General features: G+C 43.4%; 1 protein-coding gene across 2 annotated transcripts in view; it reads right to left on the bottom strand.

Annotated features, from left to right (window-relative positions):
• The window catches only part of TOM1L1 (target of myb1 like 1 membrane trafficking protein), a 57,354-nt gene extending 36,323 nt beyond the window's left edge, over nt 1-21,031 (bottom strand). The window contains exons 1-4 of one of the 2 annotated variants that reach the window (XM_061615303.1): nt 20,398-21,030; nt 17,410-17,494; nt 12,059-12,137; nt 64-213 (exon numbers count right to left, since the gene is read on the bottom strand). In XM_061615303.1, coding sequence (XP_061471287.1) covers nt 64-213; nt 12,059-12,137; nt 17,410-17,494; nt 20,398-20,455 — 372 coding nt within the window. In that variant the 5' untranslated portion in view covers nt 20,456-21,030. Of the gene's footprint in view, nt 1-63; nt 214-12,058; nt 12,138-17,409; nt 17,495-20,397 lie in introns of both variants that reach the window. The other variant, XM_061615304.1, reaches the window with a different exon arrangement.
• Between the last annotated feature and the right edge of the window lie 609 nt (nt 21,032-21,640).

Raw genomic sequence — 21,640 nt, 5'->3', positions numbered from 1 at the left:
AGAGAGAGAGAGAGAGAGAGAGAGAGAGAGAGAGAGAGAGAGAGAGAGAGAGAGAGAGCTTACCATGATAAAGGTCAAGATTTTCTCCTGCATATCAACTGGCAGGCTGAACTTTGGATTCAGCAGCTTCACTAGCCTGTCTTTGCAGAAATCCCTTTTCACAACCAGAGACTGGAAGCTCGGGCCACAGTTCTGCACACACATCTCAAGAAGCTGGAGAGAGAAAGATATCACCCCTTGTTATGCATGTAATTTTACCCATCAGATTGCTGAGCGTTTTCACAAACGCCAGAGGCGACCCATGGAATGCCCTCTCTTCTACCCCTCTAGTCCCACTTCTTCCACACTTCTCACTGGTGCTCCCCATGGCACTGGCCTCCCAAGTCCAGCTTGTCATTCCAAACTTTCCCTCCTTCTACTGAGTGTATCTCAGTGAAAAGTCCCCCTAGAGGCCCTTAAAAAACAGCCTCTGCATTCCTCTGGGATGCCCACAAGCAGGATGTGAAGGCAACAGGAGCACTCTCCTCTTGGCATTTCCTAATAACTGGTACCCAGAAGCCTCTACACTTGGAGGCAGCATACAGGCCATCATGATTAGTAGCCATTGAGAGATTTCCCCTCCCTCTTGTTGCACAGGAGTTGTTTTCTCCTGGGAGATTCTCTCATGGCTGGGGTAACTGCTTGGGTCAGGGATGTTTTTGCAGGTGCTGATCAATCTGGTACCGTCAGGAGGGAGAGGATCAGTTCTTGGGAAAGACCCACGTTATCTGTCCCTGCCAGTGTCACTTAAATGTTATCTCAGCCATGCTGAGGGTGCTGTTTTACCTCCTCCCACGTTCCCCAAACCTGTGTTGCCATTACATTTCTAAGAGGTCTATGGGTTGTATCCAACTGCTGTTAAGTACTGCTCAAAGCATACCTAAGTTAGCCATGTTCATTCATTTCACTGGGTCTATTCTAAGTATGACTAATATTAGATACCCTACGATTACCACATCTGAATTCTCCCCCCTCACTGTGACATGCATTCTTTATTATAAAACACTCATAATGAAAGCATAGGCTAAACATCGGCTGCTTTCACACATGGGGCTAATAGTGCTAGTTTAACGGATTAAAAATCTAGCGCTTCAGTCCGGATTTCAAAAATCCCTTTCACACTGCAGTACAGATTTAGCAGCATTTCACGCAATGGTCTTTCACACAGCACTCTCACCTATCGCGGCGGTTAGAAGACTGCTTCTTTTCCCGCCTTTTCTATTCAAAAGCTCTGCTTGTTCCTTCTGTGGGGGGGGGGGATTTGAAAGAGGCGTGATCGCAATCAGCTGAGAGGCGCGATCACGATCAGCTGAGAGGTGCGGCAGCACAGCAGCAGAGGCGGTGGTAAGGGCGGGAACTCACTGCATGCTGGGAGGGCTGTTGGTAAGGGTGGGAACACACTGCATGCTGGGATGGCTGTCACGTGAGCAGCGGCAGCTAGCGCAAAACTCCCACAATCTTCCGGGTTCCCAGCCTGCTATCGGAATTTTTCAGGTATCATTTATTGCAGAATTTAGCGCTAAACTTCTACTACATTCCACCAGAATTCCGGAGCTACCCGTTATGTCGTGTGAAAGCTCAAATTTTATGCGCAATTTAACAGGAAATAAATCATCAGAATAACGGAATAAAGTGCAGTGTGAAAGGGGCCATTATCTAACGACTCGGCTAACCACTGAGGAGACATTTCCCTATTTGATTGGACTTCACCACAACACTGAAAGAGCACTGGTGACAGATTCTGGTTAGCACAACTCAGGACACTGCTAAATGCCAGATCCCCTCCCCGCCCCCGAATATGTTTTCATCATATTTTAAAGTATGTTATAATTATAGTCTAGCTATAGTCAGCAGAGGTACATCCACCAGTACTGAGGATGTGAATCCAAATAGGAAACTGTCTTCTACCAAGTCAGATCATTGGTCCATCTAGCTCAATATTGTCCACACTGACTGGCAGCAGCTCTCCTGAGTTTCAGGCAAGGAGTCTCTCCCATCCATACCTGGAGACATCAGGGATTGGATCTGGCACCTTTTGCATGCAAAACAGATGCTCTACCACTGAACTACAGCCCTTCTGAAACAGCGGAAAAAACAGATAATTAACTCTTAACCTTAAAATTAACCTTAAAAACAGATAATTAACTCTATATAACTAACACATTTCAGAAGGAAGAGTAAAAGAGTTACACGCTTTCACGATCAGAACAGCAGCAGAGAGACAATAACATAATTTTAAGCTATGACATTCCAGCATCTGAATCATGATTGAATTATTTCTATCTTGTTGATGGTTCTATTGGTTTTTATGATGGGGTTTAATGTGGGCGTTCTTTTCTATTTTGATATTTTTTTGTATTGTGAGCCACCTTGAGATCCTTGAAAAGTAAGCAGAACGTTTTTAAAATAAATTAATAAGAAAGCAGTCCTGTTTTCCAGCAATGATATCCCTCCCAATTCCAAAAGGAGCCTGGTCCAATGACCAGTTACAAATTAGATTTTTCTGCATGGAGATTGCATATTTGTTATAACTATACCATGATCTTTACACTGAACTGGCTTAGACTATAATGCTGATCTATGGCTTATCATGGCACAGATGAGACTAAGGCTTGCGCATTCCCCTCTCCTCCCTTGGCTCGACTTCCAAGGAGAAGACTGGAAGCTTTCACTTCCATTTCCAATTAACTGTGGTTTCGCTAATGTCCAAACCCAAAACTGTGGTTACTCTTAAATCAGCAAAGTAACACACAGTTTGAAGCTGGCTTCTTTCCTTAAACCCTACTTGAGACTAACTACAGCTTGTCTAGGTTTGGACATTACAATAAACAAAGTTTAGTTAAAAATGGAAGCAAAAGCCTCTGATCTCCTCCTTGTGGCTACACTGAAAGAAGAGAGGGGGGATTCATTCATATAACAATACTACATAGTTGATCATTATGTCCAAATGAGGCCCTTTTATAGATAGATTAGATAGATCACACACACACACACACACACACACACATATACACAGGTGTCATCTTAGAAGTCCAACTAAATATTAACAGTCTGATTCTTCAGTTATGGCAGTTCCCCAAAACTAGCACCAATATTACCTACTGTGTGCCCACATTGAAGAAAAAAATCTACATAGAGGTGCCAATAAATATTTCAGAGTGGATTCATTGTAGCAGAAATTGAGCTAAAGGAGAATTATGCATGCTTCAACCACTTAGGCATGACTGAACAACAGCGTTTTTTTTAAAAAAAAATTAAAGCAGTGTTCCTCACTTAAATTTGGGGAACTGCAGGTTTCCTGAGTGTACACAGGATCTTAGGAGGGGGAAGGTGTAATGATAGCAGGGAAATATACCAAAGTCACAGGATACAGAACCTCAAAGAAAAAGAAAAGAAAGGTAGAAGGCTGACTGCCAAGAAAGCCACAGCTGCCAAAAAGCCTTGGCTTGAATGGTACTTTTAAAAACCAGTGTGCATGAAATACATGCTAATCAGCTAACCCCTTCGCCTGCAGAAAGAACTTCAAAGAGATTTGGTGTACGTAAAAACAACTTCAGCAGTTTACGTGAAGGAATTAAGCACCCATCTCCCATTAGTGCAGCTTCTCTAGACAGGGGAGGGCTGAACAGCTATCTTTTTAAGTAGAACTGCTGCAGTTGATGGGCCGGATCTTGAACTCAATTAGATCAGTGCAACCCTGTCATTGATTTCAATGAGGTACATCAACTAGAAGGAGAATCTGAATTAAGTTTTTTAAAAAGCCATTCATGAATGAACTGGTGAATGTTGCTTCTAGTGGAAACAATTATTTTGATTATAGAACAATACTGCAATTAGGTCTTCCACCAGATCTGAGCCACATTAAATTCAAGTGAAATGTAAATGTTCATCAGAGCCGTTCACCAATTGTTTCAAGCAACTGGCTTATTGCCTGATGGTAGAGACCCTCTGCCTGGGATGGAAGCTCTTTTACAGGGGATAAACAGATTAACAGCATGCTGTATTAGAAGCCTACTGAAAGTTAACTAGATTTATCAGCCCCAGCCAGCTTGACCAACAGGAATGATGACACCACTGTAATCCAACAACATCTAGAGGACACCACATTGGCTGCTTCTGCTCTACACCTATCTTCCTCCACCTGGCACCCTCCAGATGTTGCTCGACTCAACTGAGATTCAACTGCAAGCATTGCCGACAGTCAGGGATGACGAGAGTTGGAATACAACAACATCTAGAGGCCCACAGGTTCCCCACTCCTGCTACATGGGTGGCTGAATAGCAAAGGGAGGTGTTTATTTCATAGTCAAAAATAGGAAGGTAACTAACTGGCTGCAGTTACAGTGGATCAAAAGCACTGGTCTTTAAAAAATGAATGTCTAATTTTCTTCAGCACCATAAAGGCTACCTCAGCACCATCCAGCACAGTTTTTTTAAAAATGGTGCAGTTTCTGTGCCCCAGGCAAGCCAAGGGTGCAAAGGAATGGAGCTTCTCCAGCAACCAGGAAGGAAGCAGAGTTTATAAGTGTGAAACCCACTTGCTGAAGCCTTGGGAAACACGGCAAACATTGAAGGAAGAGCATTTTGCTCCCACGTGAAATTGCAAAAGAAAAGACAATTAAGGTTGCACTGTCAAGATTCGTAGAAGCAACCTTGTGAGTTACGAAGGACTAGTAGTTTGCCATAAGGCAGAGGTCAGGAGATTTGCCAGATGCTGGCTGGGTTACAGCTTCCACTGAAGGTGGCAATTCCAGAATGTCCTGGGGTCATCCTGCTCTATTGGTCAACTGCTGTGAAGCATCCCCCCCTCTGTCAATTAGTAATTCATTTATTTCATAGCAAACACAATTAAATCCAGCCTATTAAAAATATATATAGAACTAATGTATAGGAGGTTTTTAAACAAACACACACATATATACACACACAGAGATGGGAGAGTGAGTGTTCAGTCACATGACTCACCCTAAACCTGCCCAATGAACCCATGAGTGGTGTTGAGCTTAACAAATTAAGCAATTTAGGCAGCATCTGCACTATACGTTTAAAGCAGTATCATATCACATATGTCTCCCAAAGAATCCTGAAGGATGCTGAGAGTGGTTAGGAGATTCCTAGTCCCTTTAGAACTACAATTCCCAGAGTTCTCTGGGAGGGACTGATTGTTATACTATTCTGAGAATTGTAGCTCTGTGAGGGGAATAGGGGTCTCCTAACAACTCTCAGCACCCTTAAAAAACTACAGTTCCCAGAATTCTTTGGGGGAAGCCATGACGGTTTAAAGCAATATGGTACTGCTTCAAATGTATAGCACAGATAAGGCCTTAAATCCCACCAATTTCAATCCAGATAAAAATTGGAAAAGACTTGGGTTCTATAAATTTTGCTCATTGAAAAGAGGATAGTGTGGCTAATTGGAAGACATTGTGCCCACTTGTATACTTGCAGCAATGGGCTCCACTTTATATGCAGACATTCCTCAGAGTGGAGTGAACTGGCGATCTCAGGTGTAATCCTACCCGTGCCCTAACAACAGAAATCCTGGTAATTGCACCTAGTCTACTGATTAATTATGGGGATTTTACAGTCTTTCTTGAGAAAGTCAGAGCACTGCTGATACCCGGATCCTTGAAATTCGATCTGCGTGGGCAGATTCTGTCCTGCAGATGTTCTTTGTGAGGACCAGCAGCACCCAGATCCTTCAATTAGTGCTTGGGTTTCCACTACACAGCTGTCACAGAAACCCCACTGGCCAAGGTCCAGAGAACCATTAAGGCTCCAGTAAACCCAGCAGGTTGTTTTACTGACATATGAAGCCAGGAACATCTCATTAAAAAACAGGTTTGGCACACCCAGAGTCTATTAGTACTAAAGGAGGTTAACTACCAAGCAGCTACCTTGGCTGAGGGATGAAAGGCTATATTCCTTCTCACTTTGTCTATGAGGAATATTTTTTTCAGCTGCGCAGCTCTTTCATCCATACTGTATAAAACAGATCCTGGGTCTGAGATATGGGACTTGTAAAACAAAGCCCATGTAGGAAGCAATTCCGTAATCTGTATGCATAAATCCATCTTCATATACGTGGGTGTGTGTGTGTGACCTGGAATCCTCTAGATGCTGATGGATTCCAACTCCCATCAGGCCTAGCCAGCATGGCCAGGAGTCATGTATTTTGTTCTGTGGGACCCATCTCTTTTGTTGAGTCTACCTTGTTCTATTTGGACTGTTGTAACAATTTTATGGTTTTTTCTTGTTTTTATATTATTTTGCTGTAACCTGCCCTCGGACCTTATGGTGAAGGGCAGACAAGAAACCTGAAAAATAAAGGCGCTTTATTTTTTTATTCTTCTACATTGTTGGACCAACAGAATATGTAACCGATATTGATATGAATTGCACAACTGCTCAGTAATGTGCTGTTTTATTTTATGCTGTTATTTAATATAAAAACTGAAATAAAAACCTTTATTTAAAAACAGCTATTATTAGATTGTAAATAAACACAAGGGATACAGGACTTGCGTAAAAGTAGGAAGGACAGCTTTCACTGTGTTAAAAACATGGGCAACCCCCCGCCCCATTTTCACCTGGTCCCTAAAACTTAACTGTAGGTGCAAGGAATCTCATAGAGGAGGCACCACCACCAGAGAAGAACCTGTCCTTATTTCAATCACTGGGCAGCTCTGTTTTAGGACTAGTTTATCCACATGCTTTCTGACACTGATGTACCTCTTTTTTCTTTTTTTGCAATGTAGGAAGGAGCCCTGCTGATGGTACCACTACTAAGAGCCCTGAGTGATAGTAATTCAGATCCTACAGGACTAAAACTTCAGTAGTTTACTTCTAGAGACAGATACTTCAATAAGCCAGACAGCATGGAGGGCCTATGAAATACTGAACATTCTCTCAAAGTCACCCCAATCTAGCTTCCAACCTGGCCTCCTAACTGGCTAGAATCCCTCCAGGTCAGGTGAGCCCTTGTCTGGAACATTCTGTTGGCTACCATTCTAGACTTTGCTCCTTGTGTCTGCTTCTCTCAGCCCTCTGCTACTCCTGGGCCTTGCTCCACCACAGAACTGTCTCCTCAGACATCAGCCTTTGTTTTTAGACAGCCTCCAGAGTCCTGATTTTGACTCTTGAACAGATCCACAGATAAAGAACTGGGATGGAGCAGAAGAAAAAGCTTCCTGTTCTGAACTAGCTGCCAATTTTCTCAACCGTGAGCAAACAGAATCGGTCAGTGATGTTATCAAGCTCTACAGCTCCTATTATAACAGGAACATATACATGAGGAAGCCTTCCTCCCACCTAAACATCACACAATGGGGAAATCTTAAGTTTATATTTGCAGAATGAATTCTTAGTGACTGGAACAAAGTGTGCTCGGCTCCCAGGGAAGATAAACAGAAAAGAAAAAAAGTCCAACTAGATACAAAGCCTGCGTGCCAAGCGGAAGCAGGAACTGTTTCTGCTATGCAAACATGAATGCCAAGGAACTAATATATATATAATAGTGACTCAGAGTTACTAAGGAGCAGAGGGGTGGGAACATGCCAAAAGCATGGCTGATGTATTCAGGTAACTTTAGGTGTCTCTGCAACCCAGTATGTCACACCAAGGCAACTTAACTTATGCCTGACCAAAGTCGGTCACCTATCAACCTAAATTATCTGCTCACCTACGTTGGCAATGAACTTGCTCAACAAAATACCGGAAGCACTCTGCATATGCAGTGAGCAATTGCACTCATTCATGCATGCGTGGCAATCAGCAGAGCCAAGCGTTCATGTCTGAGCAGGAGAAGCTGCTGAACGACAGAATACACCGTGCAACCTGCTACTGTGCCGGAAGAATAACAGACATATCCTGTTTGCACCTATATTCAGAGTTCTTCATATTCCACACAAATGAAAGCTTGAATAATAATGTGAATTCTTAAATATGGCACAGAATCAGACTTTCTGATCTTGCTTTTTCTTCTCTCATTTATATTTTCATACACTTATATCCCACCTTTCTTCCATCGTGGAACTGAAGGTGACGTAATGTAGTTCACAGGTAGTCTCCCATCCAGATACTGACCAGACCCACACCTCCTTAGCTTTAACAAAGTGTTGGTCTCATGTGCCTTCAAACCATACCCTAGTCTACATCAGTTTTCTACTCCTCATAGCTGTTAAGACAGTGAATGAGCTAAGGTTACCATCAGTTCACACGGATTGTTCATGCTATGAAGGCTCCAGTCCACAGAATATTATGCTACAATAAAACTGACAATCTTAAAGACTCTTTTGTGATATCATGTGTTATCTTGACCTGAATGAATGAATGAATTTATTTTGGTCATGGAACAGCCAACATAGTATGAACACAATACACAAATTACACAATATACGATTTACAACAAAACCATTAGGAGGCATAAAATGTATAAAATTAGGAATACTAAAATATATAAAAGGAACCAATAATTAAAATAATTGATTCATATCTAAAATCTTCTGTCTGCAGGTGGTGGCCGCTGCGCAAAATTTAGCTACCCTTTAGCTACCATTGGGCTAGTGTCTGCTAACAAAAGATGGAGGTAGTCAGCTTCAGACTTTACAGAAAGCTTGTGTAAGATAGGAATAATAAGAACATGCCGGAGGTCTCGGTAAAAAGGACAGTTCAAAAGAACACGTCCAATGGTCTCCACCTCCCATGCTTCATATGGACAAACTCAATCTTGATAGGGCACTCTATTATACCTACCATTGAGCAGTGCAGATGGCAAAACATTGAATCTGGCCAGAGTAAAAGCTTTTCTATATTTGGCCACAGTTTTATCTTGACCTGCTGGACTGCACTGATGGGGAGACATTTGTCAAAGTGGATGAATCTGTAGCATCCCCCCGTTATTTGGAAGCACCAGCCACCATGGAGTAGAAAAAGAATTACAGATGGAGTTTATACCTATTTTCTCATAAGATACAAAATCTCAGTGGACTTCAGTTAACTTTCACAAGAATGACAAATCACAGACGATGTATTTACCCCTTTAACAGACTAGATTAAATGTACATATTCTATCAGTATGGATTATCCAGAGCTACAACATCTAGAGGAGAAAAGCACAATAGGTTAACCTCTATGAAACCTAGAAAGAAACCCACTCCAGAACCTTTGCTTGCATAACTGTACATGCTTTGAGAATATTTTTAAGTTAAATGGGAATATGACTACAACATAAGGGGAAGGGTATTCATTCAGAACCAGATTCAATCCACCTAACCATCATTGAGGTTCTGCAACATCTGGAAAAAAATCCGAACCTTGAACAACCGCAAAACTTTGGGGAAGTTCAGATATATGCAGCTTAACTCATAACAAAATACTGCCAACCATCTGTTTAATCTAATGACTCCCTAGCGTACAGTAATAACATTCTGGCAAAACAAATTCCACAAAGTTGTATAATACACTATGACAAGTGAAGTAACTGTGTCCAATTAAAGAACTGCCAAGTCACTTTTGCCACTATCGGTGGGCCATTTGAAAACAAAACAAAGGGAGTCACAGAGTTTGGTTTATTACAAGCACTGAAAACATTTGTTATGTAGGTTTAAGCCAATGGGCTGGCCCATATGGCACCAAACTGTCTTTCCTGTATCACCATTTGACAGCACTGGCCTAGATTAGCGTCTTGGCAGCAATGGAAGGTAACACCCACAAGCAACATCATGCTGGGTTAGAACATTGGCACATCTAAGCTGGACATTCTTTTGGCCATTCAAGAGCTCATAACCAACATCTGATAGGGACAGCTATCTCCTGTTATTTATCACCAGTGGTTCGTTGCATGCAGGCCAAACTGTCAGCTTCCAAATCTCGCATCTCCCAATATACCTGTTCTTCATAACATTTCACTGATTCTTTAGAAATTGCATGCCATTTCTCACAACATCCTGGACCCATCAATGAAATAAGCTTGCCTTTCAGCTCATCGTAAAACTGCTATCTATCAGTTTCAGTAAATAATCCTGAGTTCTTGCATTTTGAAAGTGGGCAATTGTTCCCTACTTGTCCTTTCCACGCCACCTGCATTACATAAAACTGTCTCCATTCTCCTGTTATATTAGTCAACAGAGGGCTCTGGCTGTTTAATCCTCTTATTTCAAGTCAAAACAATTATTTCTATCCTTGATCATTTTAGTTGCCCTTTTATTCCTTTCTGAGTTGGGGCAACCAGAAGGGCACACAATTGTTCTTATGACAACATTTATGATGTCTAATATTTTATTTTATTCCCAATGAAATTAAGCCTCTGTCACAACTCATTTTTCAACATAGGACTGCAGATATGATTACAGCTGGAAGAATATGACTTGGCTTAGAAACGTGCGCGTGTGTGTGTGTGTGTGTGTGTGTGTGTGTGCGCGCGCGTGTGTGTGTGTGTGTGTGTGAGAGAGAGAGAGAGAGAGAGAGAGAGAGAGAGAGAGAGAGAGAGAGAAGGACATTTTGCCATAATAAATTAAGCTGCAACCTGTTGTTGTTCCACTTGAACGTCAAGCAATACAGTGAAATCTGTGGAACTCTAAAGCTTGCGTCCAGCATCAAAATAGTTTCTTGCTCTATTATTATTATTAATTTATATCCCGCCTTTTCCCAAAAAATAGGACTCAAGGTGGCATACAAAAACTAAAACAAATGCAGATAAAAACTTAGATAAAACACACAAAAAAGTTATTGTTAAAATGTAATTAAAGTATCTTTTGAATTTAAAACGTATCCATATCTAGTCTATGGGTTCCATCCAACTGCATGAATAGAGTTCTGCTTGGGCAATGGGATTTTTCCTTCCTGTTCACCCCCCCCATCTGCTGCAGAAAGTCCCTCAAACCTCTGGAGCAGATTCTGAGCCTGTGCGTGTGTGAGGGGGGTACAGGGGGGAGAGAAAGAGGAAGAGGGGCTCATGCAGCTACTAAGATTTTAATCCAATGCTTTCCAACACTGCATTTTTATTCCTTTGGTCATTTTGACTGTGGTGAAGAGACAAGACAGTAATACATTAATAAATACTTCCACATCATAGTTTTAGTGAACTTTCTTCTATTACCTCAAGACCCCTCTTCTACATAAGTATGTCTAATTCAGAGCCATCAGTATTTGTGTGCAATTCAGAACACTTGCCTCAAATATTTTGTAGTTGCTAATTTTGAATCACATCTTATGGTATGCCACATTGCTAGGGCACTCTGTAAATATGGAAAACTATGCAGGAAAAATGTCAATGGTACAACATCATCTTAAATACAATGCCACTCTTTCCCTTCCTAGCCAGTATTTAGTCTTAGTGCTTAATTTGAAAAGAAGATGAAGCAATTTCCAGAGCAACAGGTTAAATGTCATACTGGGGGGGGGCTGTGATGATGATGCCACAAGCTGTAAGGAATGAGCACTTTGCCCATGGTTGAGAGGCCCTTTCTTTCCAGCAAGTGTGTCACAGAGGAAGGTTCTGGTTCTGAACAAGTTTCTCAACCTGACACTGACCTGCCCAGGTAGCAATGAAGCAGTGCTCGCTTCTTTGAAGGGATCGTGACCCTACAGTGGCCCCTGGCCATGCCCAGGGGGAGCATTAGAAGATGGCCAAAGGCTTTATCTCCTGATGTCACTGTATGCAGAATTCCTTCCCTTCCTCACTGTCTTGGCTCCATCACCACCACCAACCCTCGGAGGTGGAAGGGAAGATGTCATACTTTTGCTGCTCCAACTGTGAGCAACTATCTACCTCTGTTTGCTAGGGTAGTGATCAGAAACCGCAGCCAAAGATCCAGATGACATTCATCTAAATATGACTTAGAAAAAGGCCACCTCCATGCCATGAAGTTCATGTTTGGCAGGTCAGGAAAGTGTTGTGGACACTTCTACTCAAGCAGGTTTCTCCTTGGGCCTTGACCTAGAGAAATCCCATGTCTACCCTTCACATCAGCAGAACAGCAGAGGCTCTTTTTATGAGGATCAAGAATCTCATACTTACAGACAGCGTAAGACGAATCTCAACATGGTTGCAGTTTTTTGAAAGCCTTTTCCTTAGTGCTCTGATTGCATCCTTGGGCCTGTGGTGAAAAGCCAGAAAACGAGGTAAAGGTACTGATTTAACATGCTATTGTACAGCAATACCAACCAGAAATATAGGCATTGCAGACGCTGTTGTGCAGATATGAATACTACCAGTGGAAGACAATCCACATAAACCTGGAATAAGGCATTATATTTCAGCACTGCAAAATTACCATCTTTATGACAGGTAGGCTATGTGTGGAGGGTTTTCACAAGGTACCCTACAAGGGGTGCACAGTTGGGTGTTCAGAATCCCTATTACTGAAGGCCGGGTCACCCACAGGCTGGAGTGGAGGGCAGGTTCTGCACACACTTCAATAGTGTCCCCAAGTGCAATGCTTTACTTTTCCCTACAAGCATGAAAGACAACAATGGGGTCAGGACAGATGAAGGGCGGGGTAGAAATAGAAGATGGAACGTAAGACATTGCCTTGTACTGAGTCAGATCATTGGCCTACCTAGCTCAGTGTTGTCTGCAATGAACAGCAGCGGCACTCCAGGGTTTCAGGCAGGGGACCTTCCGAGCCCTACCCATAGATGCTGAATCTGGGGCTTTCTGATGCAAAAATGCTTCACCACTGAGCTATGGCCCTTTCCCAACGAATTACATGGGAGAAGGTCAAAGGGTGTTATTCAGAGATGCACTGCAGTGGGAACTAACCCCGTTCCCTGCACCTAGTGACTCCCAGCGTCCCCAGTCTTTGTGAACCGAGTCTCCTCCTATCTGCATATCCCCACTGCTTCATCTACATAATCAATGGACCTGGGCTCTGTCTCTTGGTCATGCTAGAGCGTGACAGAAAGTTGGGAGCCAGCAAGGTAGACAGATCACCATTTCCCAAACACAAATTACTTAAGGTAGCGAATCATGCATATTTTTGCAGCCAATAGTCAATTGCAGGTATTTGTTCATTTATTTAACAGCATTTTTAGCTCACCCCTCATCCACATATCTCAGGTGGGTTACAAAATGTTAAAACAATTCTGTTTGTATTGTAGCATGTGAAGTTCCCCCCTCAACCAAATTACCCACCATTTCTCTCTCATCTCCATGCAGCACTTCACTTCCATTTATAAGCAAAATTTAGCAAAACCACCTCTTAGTGTTTCTACAGTATATCATATGGCACAACCAAAGAATCAAAAGAAGATTATCTTATTGCATTCTCGTCTGCTTTCATGTTCGCTTCAGATCAAACTTTTTTTAAAAAATAAAAAAACAAAGATGAGGCCATTGCCTAAATTGTCTCTCACATTCCCTGCGGCCAAATGCTAATAACACTAGATTAGCCTATCAAAAATCCCGTGGCAAATTATGCAAGACTAAGGGTGTTAACATCAGCTTTTTGGCTCTCTTCCAGTCTAATTATAGGATGCTTCAGAACAATCTAGGTAATTTCTCTGCATGCTAGTAGATAAACAACTGCACTATGGGGGTGTGGGGGGGAGTGGATATTCAATTTCCGTGTATACCCAACACTGTATTTATAAATTTTTGTAAAGGGTGGAATACAAAGGTTTGTTCCTCACTTTGAGAACTTTACAGTAAAAGCAAGGGATACGTTTTCTAAATACATGAATACATTTTTTTTACATAGGCAGTTTTAAAAAAAAAGAATGTAGCGTTACAAGAGCAAATGTTGGGTCAAGGAGAGGATAGGAGCTTACACCCACCCCATATTGTACAGTCTTTGGTCTTAGAGGAAAGGAATCACTTGATGCCATCTAGTCCCCCACTCTGTTTTCCCCAACAGTAGCCAGCCAAAGGCTTCTAGGAAGCCCACAACCAGGGAAATAGCATTCCTCTGTTACTTTGTCTCCAGCTTTGGATATACACAACGTATGTATAATGCCTCTAACATGGAGGTTCCATTAGGTTATCGTGACTTATTAGAATGGACTCCCATGGACGGAAATGGGGTTGAGCAGGTAGGAGGAAGTTTGGATTGGTGGGTTGAGTTAGGAAAGAGGTTGGGCCCTATTCTAGAGGCATCAGCCACCAATGCTAGTTACAAAAGAAGTCAAAAGAAGCCAAGAATGGGGAAACTTTGGCTCTCCAGCGATTGTTAGAGTTCAGCTCCCATCGGCCCCAGCCAGTGCGGCTACTGGTCAGTAATGATGGGAGTTGTAGTCCAACAACATCTGGAGGTACACAGGTGCCCCATCCCTGCCTTAAGATAAAGACTCCCTGCTACAAGGGCCGGGTGTTCTCTAGGAAGAGAGCCTTTTGGTTTACAACACAATGCTAAAGTAGCATGGTTTGCTGCCACTGGTGACCCTTCTCTTAACAGTGGATGCCTTTGTTGGCCATCTGAATTAAATGTGAGCATCAAGGATTACACCCGCACAGTCATAACGCTGCAAGTGGCCTTCAACTACATCATTTCTTTGTTCCATTGGGGAGGCATTTTCTGCTATACTGAGAAAATAGCACAGCACTTCACACATAACCACAGAGCTAAGTGGATATCACTTCTGTGTCGGAAAGTCATTTGTACAGATATGGTCGGCTACTGGCTTGAATAAGGTCATGTTTTGAACTGGGGAACAGCTGGAGGGCTAGCTGCCTTGGCTGTTCCTGCTTGCTCCTTCACAAGGTGAGGGCTCGTTAACCCTTTCTCACTTCCGCTCCCTCAATGTGAATATTACAACAGAACAGAGGCAGTTGTATAGCCCTTCCTTTATTATACACAACAACTGCTCATAGAGATGTGAAGGGCAGGGAAAAGCTGGGAAATTTTTAAAACAAAACAGAGCCACCCCCCCAAAAAATCTTGAACATTCAGGTTTTTGTTTTTTTTAAAAAAAGCCCTTACGAAAGGTTCTCATTTCAGAACAGCCACTGAAATGCCTTTTAAGAAGAGTGTGTGCACATGCATGTGTGCTCACGCACATGAGAAAGAGATGGGGAAGGAAAAGACTGGATTCAAAGGCTATATTGGGGATCAGACTGAACGTCTTTGGAAGCCCATCCAGTGTTTTCTCCCGAGCAGACAATGTTGTGTGTGACACGTACACACAGATGTCTATTCTGCCACGTTGCATGGCCTAGGAAGTTGCCACCCACTTAATGCACATATGTGAAAATAGGTTCCTGAGACGCACATGGTTCTCCTACAGGGAAGCGGGATACGGACAGGAAATTGTCATGTGTGCAACAGCCCTGAAGAGTAATGAACTGAGAGCTAGGGATGCCTTGGATGTACCTTGAAGTGTCTTGACTTCTGGAATCTGCAAGTGAACCAGGAGCAAAGAGATCTCTTCTTAACTGCCTTGTCCACCATTAGAGAGACATTACTGGACTATTTTGAAAGTCAGCCTGAGCCAGCGCTGCAGTTCTTAAGCAATTTGTGTGCGGCCTCCTGCTCAGCATCAGCCACCTCTGCCATGTCCTTCTCCTCCTCCTGCTCCAGGCAAGGCCCAGGTCCCCGAGCCCGAGCTCCCGCAGCCGCCCCCCGACATAAACCATCACCAGCAGCAGCAACAGAAGCCTGGGGAGCAGCAGCTGAGCGATCCCGGGGACATGGAGAGGAAGACAACCTTGAAACAGCAAACAGTTTCGCTGTAACAAATGCCTGCCGCCCTTCTGCCTCTCGGGAGCTGCCGCCCCTGCTAACACCACCTCCTCTTTCTTGGCGGTGCTGATAATGATAATGTTATTTGTTATTTAATTTTATTTGTTATTATAATGTTATTTGTTATTTAATTTAATTTTTGTAAATTGTATTGCTTTTATAGTATTTTTATACCTGTATTTTTCCTTGTAGGCCGCCTTGAGGGCCTTTAGCCAAAAGGTGGGGTATAAATAAAATTTAATAATAATAATAATAATAATAATAATAATAATAATAATTTATTAAAAGACTGGATGTCAGGATGCATTTGGGGATTAGGTGATTAAATCAGGATGGCTCTTATTTGCAAGCAACAAAGTTGAACATTTTCTTCTCAATTCCCTGTAATTCCTGCATGACAGGTATCCTGACTATACAGCTAGCGTGAACTGGGCGTTAGCTGGATTCAGACCCTGTGTAGCCAAGAGAGCTTCAGCTATGGGGCGGTATACAAATGCAATGAATAATAATAATAGTAATAATAATAATAATAAAGTAGGTGACATTGGACCAGTTTGCCTGTCCAAATCTGGGTTGTGAGGATAAAGCGCTGCCTTGAGCTCTTTGAAGGAAAGGGAGAAGGCATACCAATGTGATTAATGAATATCATCTCCAGATAATAGATGCATGTAAAAGATTTGACTTTGTTCACAGACTTGTTCCTTCCCACCTTTCATCTTATATAGAAAATATGTTCTCTGCCCAGAGTTTCAAAGTTAGTTTATATACTGTGTCCTTGGGAATTAACCCTGGCTCCCAAGTACATTTACCTGGAAACAATTCTCATTGATTTTAGCTGAGCACACGTCTTGACCAATGTGCCTAAGATTGTTATAGCCCTAATAACCGTCTCTAAGTTCTGTAGTTTTTCTATGTGCCTCACATATTTTTTCCATTAAAGTTCAGAGTACCTCATCATTTGATGTAAGATGTTGCTGACGGTTATAACTCACTGATGACAGAAACCAACCAACTTCATGACATGGCTTGAACTATCCAACCACAAACCATGCACTCTGGGGTCACTTCATGACTCGTGTTTTAAAGGTGTACACCTAAATTTATATGTAAATCAACAAAAATGTAATGCATATGTGTAAATGTGTTTTCAGCTGGGGATATGATAGGTGCACGTGTGTCGGAAAGCTGGAACTGGTTGCAGCTCCCTAACATATGTGCATGCAGTACGGCTGCCAACTTTTAAACCAGAACTGGAGCTGTGCCTTTAACAAGAATTTGCAGACAAAACTTTTGACAGCATGGAGACAAACACGATCACTCTCTAAATGCTGTAGCTCAGGTTTCAATTAAAGGCAAAGCTACAGGAACAGGTTGAAAGCTGGCAACTCTAATATCTACTGGAAAAATATGAAGTTGCCACCATGCAAAGGTATCAACAACTACTTTTTGAATTTGGATAGAACTAGAATTCTCCATTGTCTTCACATATGGCTTTCCTGACGAGTGAGTTGTAAAGTTACCCATGCACAGAGAACAAAGCCAGATAGGTCAAAAAGTTTACAGGGGTGCATGGAGTCTTTATTTCAATACAAACAAAACCAGACTTTTCACACTGAAGGTGAAGGTGTCTTATCAGAAAGACTGCATTCCATGGAAAGCAACTTTCTAAAATAAAGAATATTAACCAGCTTACCCTTCCTCAGTCGTGTTGATGATATCACAGATGTGCATGAACTGACCCCATTCTTCTGTCTGCAGCGCTCCAAAAGTAGCTTTTTCTACAAAAACAAAGATTTCTTTCCAGTAAAGACAAGGAAATATCCATAAACAACTAACAAGCAAACTGGAAATATACCTTTGGCCATCTCAAATCACTGTGATGAGGAGTTTTGATTTAAACTGTCCTTTCCCAGAATTACCTTGAGGCTTAGCTCTCCTTAATTTGGAACAGGAGACCTGATAAGCATTTGTCAGGAAAAAAATCAAGCCTAGGAAGTTCGGCAGGTCTCCGAAAGTTAGATTAGATGGACTTCCAGTATTCCAATTCTTGGAAATGTTGAGTTGATTGCAGGGTGCCCACTAGTGGTTCACAGAAGCTTTGAGAGCAACTTACTAGATATCAGCAAGCAAGTGCTTTGGACTAGGGCAGTCTTCTCCAACCGGGTGCCCTCTAGATGTTTTAGGCTACAATCGGGCTGGGACTGATGAGAGTTGTAGTCTGAAACATCCAGAGGGCACCAGGTTGGGAAAAGCTGGACTAGGGTGACTAGATGCAAAGGAACACCTGGTTTCTGTACCTTTGTTAATAACTGCTGGGTAAGGAGGGAGTATTTAGCAAGCACTGCTTGTCATGTAGGGGTGAGAATAGCTACCCTTGCTGAAACACACTCCTTTGTATAAATCCAAACAGGACTGAAGCTCTGCCCCTCCTTTGCCTCTGGTTCACTTGAGACTATGCAATACAGGGAACCCATGGAACACCAGATGCTGGTGGACTCCAACTTCCATCAGCCTCAGCATCTGGAGGGCCACAGACTCCCCATCCCTGATGTAAAACAAGGGGAAGGGCAACTTTTGGGTGGGGGGCTCCAAACTGACCAACCTCACTTCACCCCGATGAATAACCACACTTGTCATACTCCTAACCACAGGGCTTAACCACCACCAGTTCAACATATACAGTACTTTTGAGCGAAGAGGGGAATTCCAACATGCACACATTTGTTACTTTGAATATGGAAGCAGGGAGCATGGGCTGCAGTCGTTCCAAATGAATGAATGAGTGGCAAGAGGAGAGTGAAAAGATGGGTCCTGACCTCTTAACTAGAAGTCAACAGTTTTAAGTTTCTAAAGCAGGGGGTCTTAACCTGTGGTTCACATGGACATGGAGGGCCCATGGATGGGCTTCACAGAGTTCATGAACCAGGTGCCCAAAAATAAATTTCCAATGCAGTAAAATAAATTGTACTTATTTGTTTTTTGGGGTCCATAGCTTTCATCTCAAAGGGTCCATGATCCAAAAAAGCTTAAGAACCACTGATCTAAAAGCTAACCCAGATGGCAAATCTCCATACTCTTGGTTCAGGCACTTGATTAGGAACACCAAATAGGGAGGGACAGAGGGAAGGCAGGAGGGGTCCCAAGGAAGAGCACTCTGTGTAAAAACCGCAGGGAACCAGCCACATTTTCCAGCCTCCATTTGTCACAGACAGCACAAGAACAGCACAAGCTAAAAGTCGGGGCCTGCAGGGATCAGAAATTCTAAAATGTCTTCCTACTTGCCTGGGCACTTTAAATGGTAGATGATTGTTGGGATGGTGTTGGATTGTTTCTTTAGCTTTGAGGTCAGTGGTTAAGGTGTTGGACTACGACCCGGGAGACTAGGGTTCGAATCCCCACAGCTATGAAGCTCACTGGGTGACTTTGGGCCAGTCACTGCCTCTCAACCTCATGAAAACCCTATTCATAGGGTCGCCATAAGTCGGAATCGACTTGAAGGCAGTACACACACGCTGTAGTTTTGTTAAAGCTTATTTACCACTTTTAAATTGTATTTACACCTTGTTCATTTCACACACTTCTGTACACCAGCTTGGAATCTATTGATGAAGGGTGGTTAAGCAATATTTTAAAGAAATAGACAGCAACCTGGGTGGCCCATTTCTTTGTTGGATCCAATGCAGAAGGGCCACGCCAGGAGAGCTTTTGATCCTCAGCAGCTGACTAAAGTTTTCTTGAGTGACTTTTGATCTCCAAACAGAGATAAGGGTACCAGCATTTCCCTTTCTCTGCCTTACTTAATCACAAGTTAGTTCAGCAGGTGACACTTTTCCTGGAACCAAGATATAGTTAGCCAAATAAATCAATAAATATAATGAGCCTGATTAACTTCTGCTCACAGGACTGCTGTTTAAGCACAAGAATCCTGGGTAGGTGAGTGAGAAGAGAATAGCTGACACACCAACAGTAAACAAATTACCACTATTGATTAAGAACCGAGCACTGGAACCCCTACAGTGGCAACAGTAGCTGGTACAGCTATTGGGTTTATATTACCTGGAGAGGCTACAGAACATCAGTAGCTTCGCCAGTGTCACACTAGATAATGGTGCTATCAAATGGGACTGTGGGGCAGATGTCCAAGGCCCCACTTACCAAAATGTACAGAAGGATCCCCAAATACAACATAGCTAGCTTATTACATTTAAAGTAGAACCAGAAGGGACCTGAAAGATCATCTAGTCCTACTCCCTGGTGATGCAGGTAATATATATTATCATCTAATGAGGGGCTGCAAGTAGGGTAGTTTAAAATCACCTAACTGCCCCAGAAACCGGTTAGGTTCCTAGAAGTCGGAAGAGCGAGGACAAAAGGTTTTCTCTCCAACACAGCCACCCACCCACCTCGAAAGTTGCCTTGTCCCGAGTAAAACTATTGGTCCATCTGGCTCAGCACTGTCGACACTGACTGGCAGCGGCTCTCCGGGGTTCCAGGGCAGCCCTACCAGGAGACGCCGGGGATTCCACCTGAGCCCTTCTGCAAGCAAAGGATGGGCTCCACCACTTTCTCTTTCTAAAACTGGACGGTCACTTCAAACAAGTTCTCCGCTCTCCTAAGTTCAGGGACAGCCACCATGGCGGGCAAAGGAGGCGACAGGACGCTCAGCAGGCACCCCGCTTACCTATCAGGTGACCCACGGCTGTGCCGAAAGGATCCTTCTGGCTCTTTCCAAAAGCCATGCTTTATGGCCGAGTTTCTTCCAGGCGCGCCCAAGAATCCTCTTCTTTTTTCTTCCCCGACAACGGCGTCCCAAGGGCTTCTTCGGGGAGATTCCTGGCCGCTCCGCCTCGCTCCGTGCTGCCACTGCCGGCCCAGCCAGTGAGCGTGGCGGAGCTCTTTTCCCCAATCTGGGAGTGGGAGGAGGAGGAGGCGCCCGCAACTTTCAGGTGATCGCCCCGTGGAGCGTCTCACTGGCTCCCCAATGGCGATCACGTGCCACGCGGGGATCTTCCCAGACCCGCAGCGGTCTTGGAAACCAAAGCGTTGCAGCGGGGAGACAAAAAGCAGGTGCCTGCGAGCGGAGCCGCCGTCTCCCAACGCGCGGTTCTGCCCCGACCTCAGCAACTCTCGGGCGGATCCCCTGTCGCTAAGAAACGGCTTTACGCTCACGCACAACTCCGCTTACTTCCGAAGCCGCCTTCGACGAAGCAACATGCATGCAAATTCTCAAGTAATCTGAATGGGATTTGTCAGTTGCTGTTTGACCAAGCAGGGGTGGGGCATCCTCTCTCCAAGTAACAGCGGGGCTAACGGGAGTTGCCGGGTGGGGGAGTTTGGTTTTTTTCTTTATACAACTTTCCGGGAAATGGAAGTTTCACGGACGTTTTCCAAGCTTACCCGTGTTTTATGGATTCCTTCCTAACAACATGGTGCATTCCCTGATCACCGTCACCTTACCTAGTATGTCTGCCTTCCTTTTGCGTGTTCTAGGTGCTCTCTGTTCTCAGACATTATAGGTTATTTTAAAAACGGCAAACACGCATCTTTGAAATGTGAGAATTAGCAGGCGCAGAGCTTGGAAAAGTTACTTTTTTTAAACTACAACTCCCATCAGCCCCAGCCAGCATGGCCACTGGATTGAGCTGATGGGAGTTGTAGTTCAAAAAAGTAACTTTTCCAAGCTCTGTAAGGGTGTAATACTGCACTGCAGAATCCAACTTTTGGGAAAATCTCAGTTTTCTTCTCGCTCACCGTTTTTTTAAAAAGTATGTTTAAGCTCCCATTCCATCAGGCTCCTCTCCCCTCCACCCCCAACTATCGTCTAAAGCAGTGGTTCCCAACCTTTGTAAGTATGGGGCCCCCTTTATAAACTCAAAAATTTTCATGACCCCCTCCCCCCAGGCTGGCTGCCAGGAAGGAAGGGG

Source organism: Rhineura floridana, chromosome 3 (assembly GCF_030035675.1).
Source record: "Rhineura floridana isolate rRhiFlo1 chromosome 3, rRhiFlo1.hap2, whole genome shotgun sequence".
NCBI lineage: Eukaryota > Metazoa > Chordata > Lepidosauria > Squamata > Rhineuridae > Rhineura > Rhineura floridana.
This window is presented reverse-complemented; position numbering and strand designations above follow the sequence as displayed.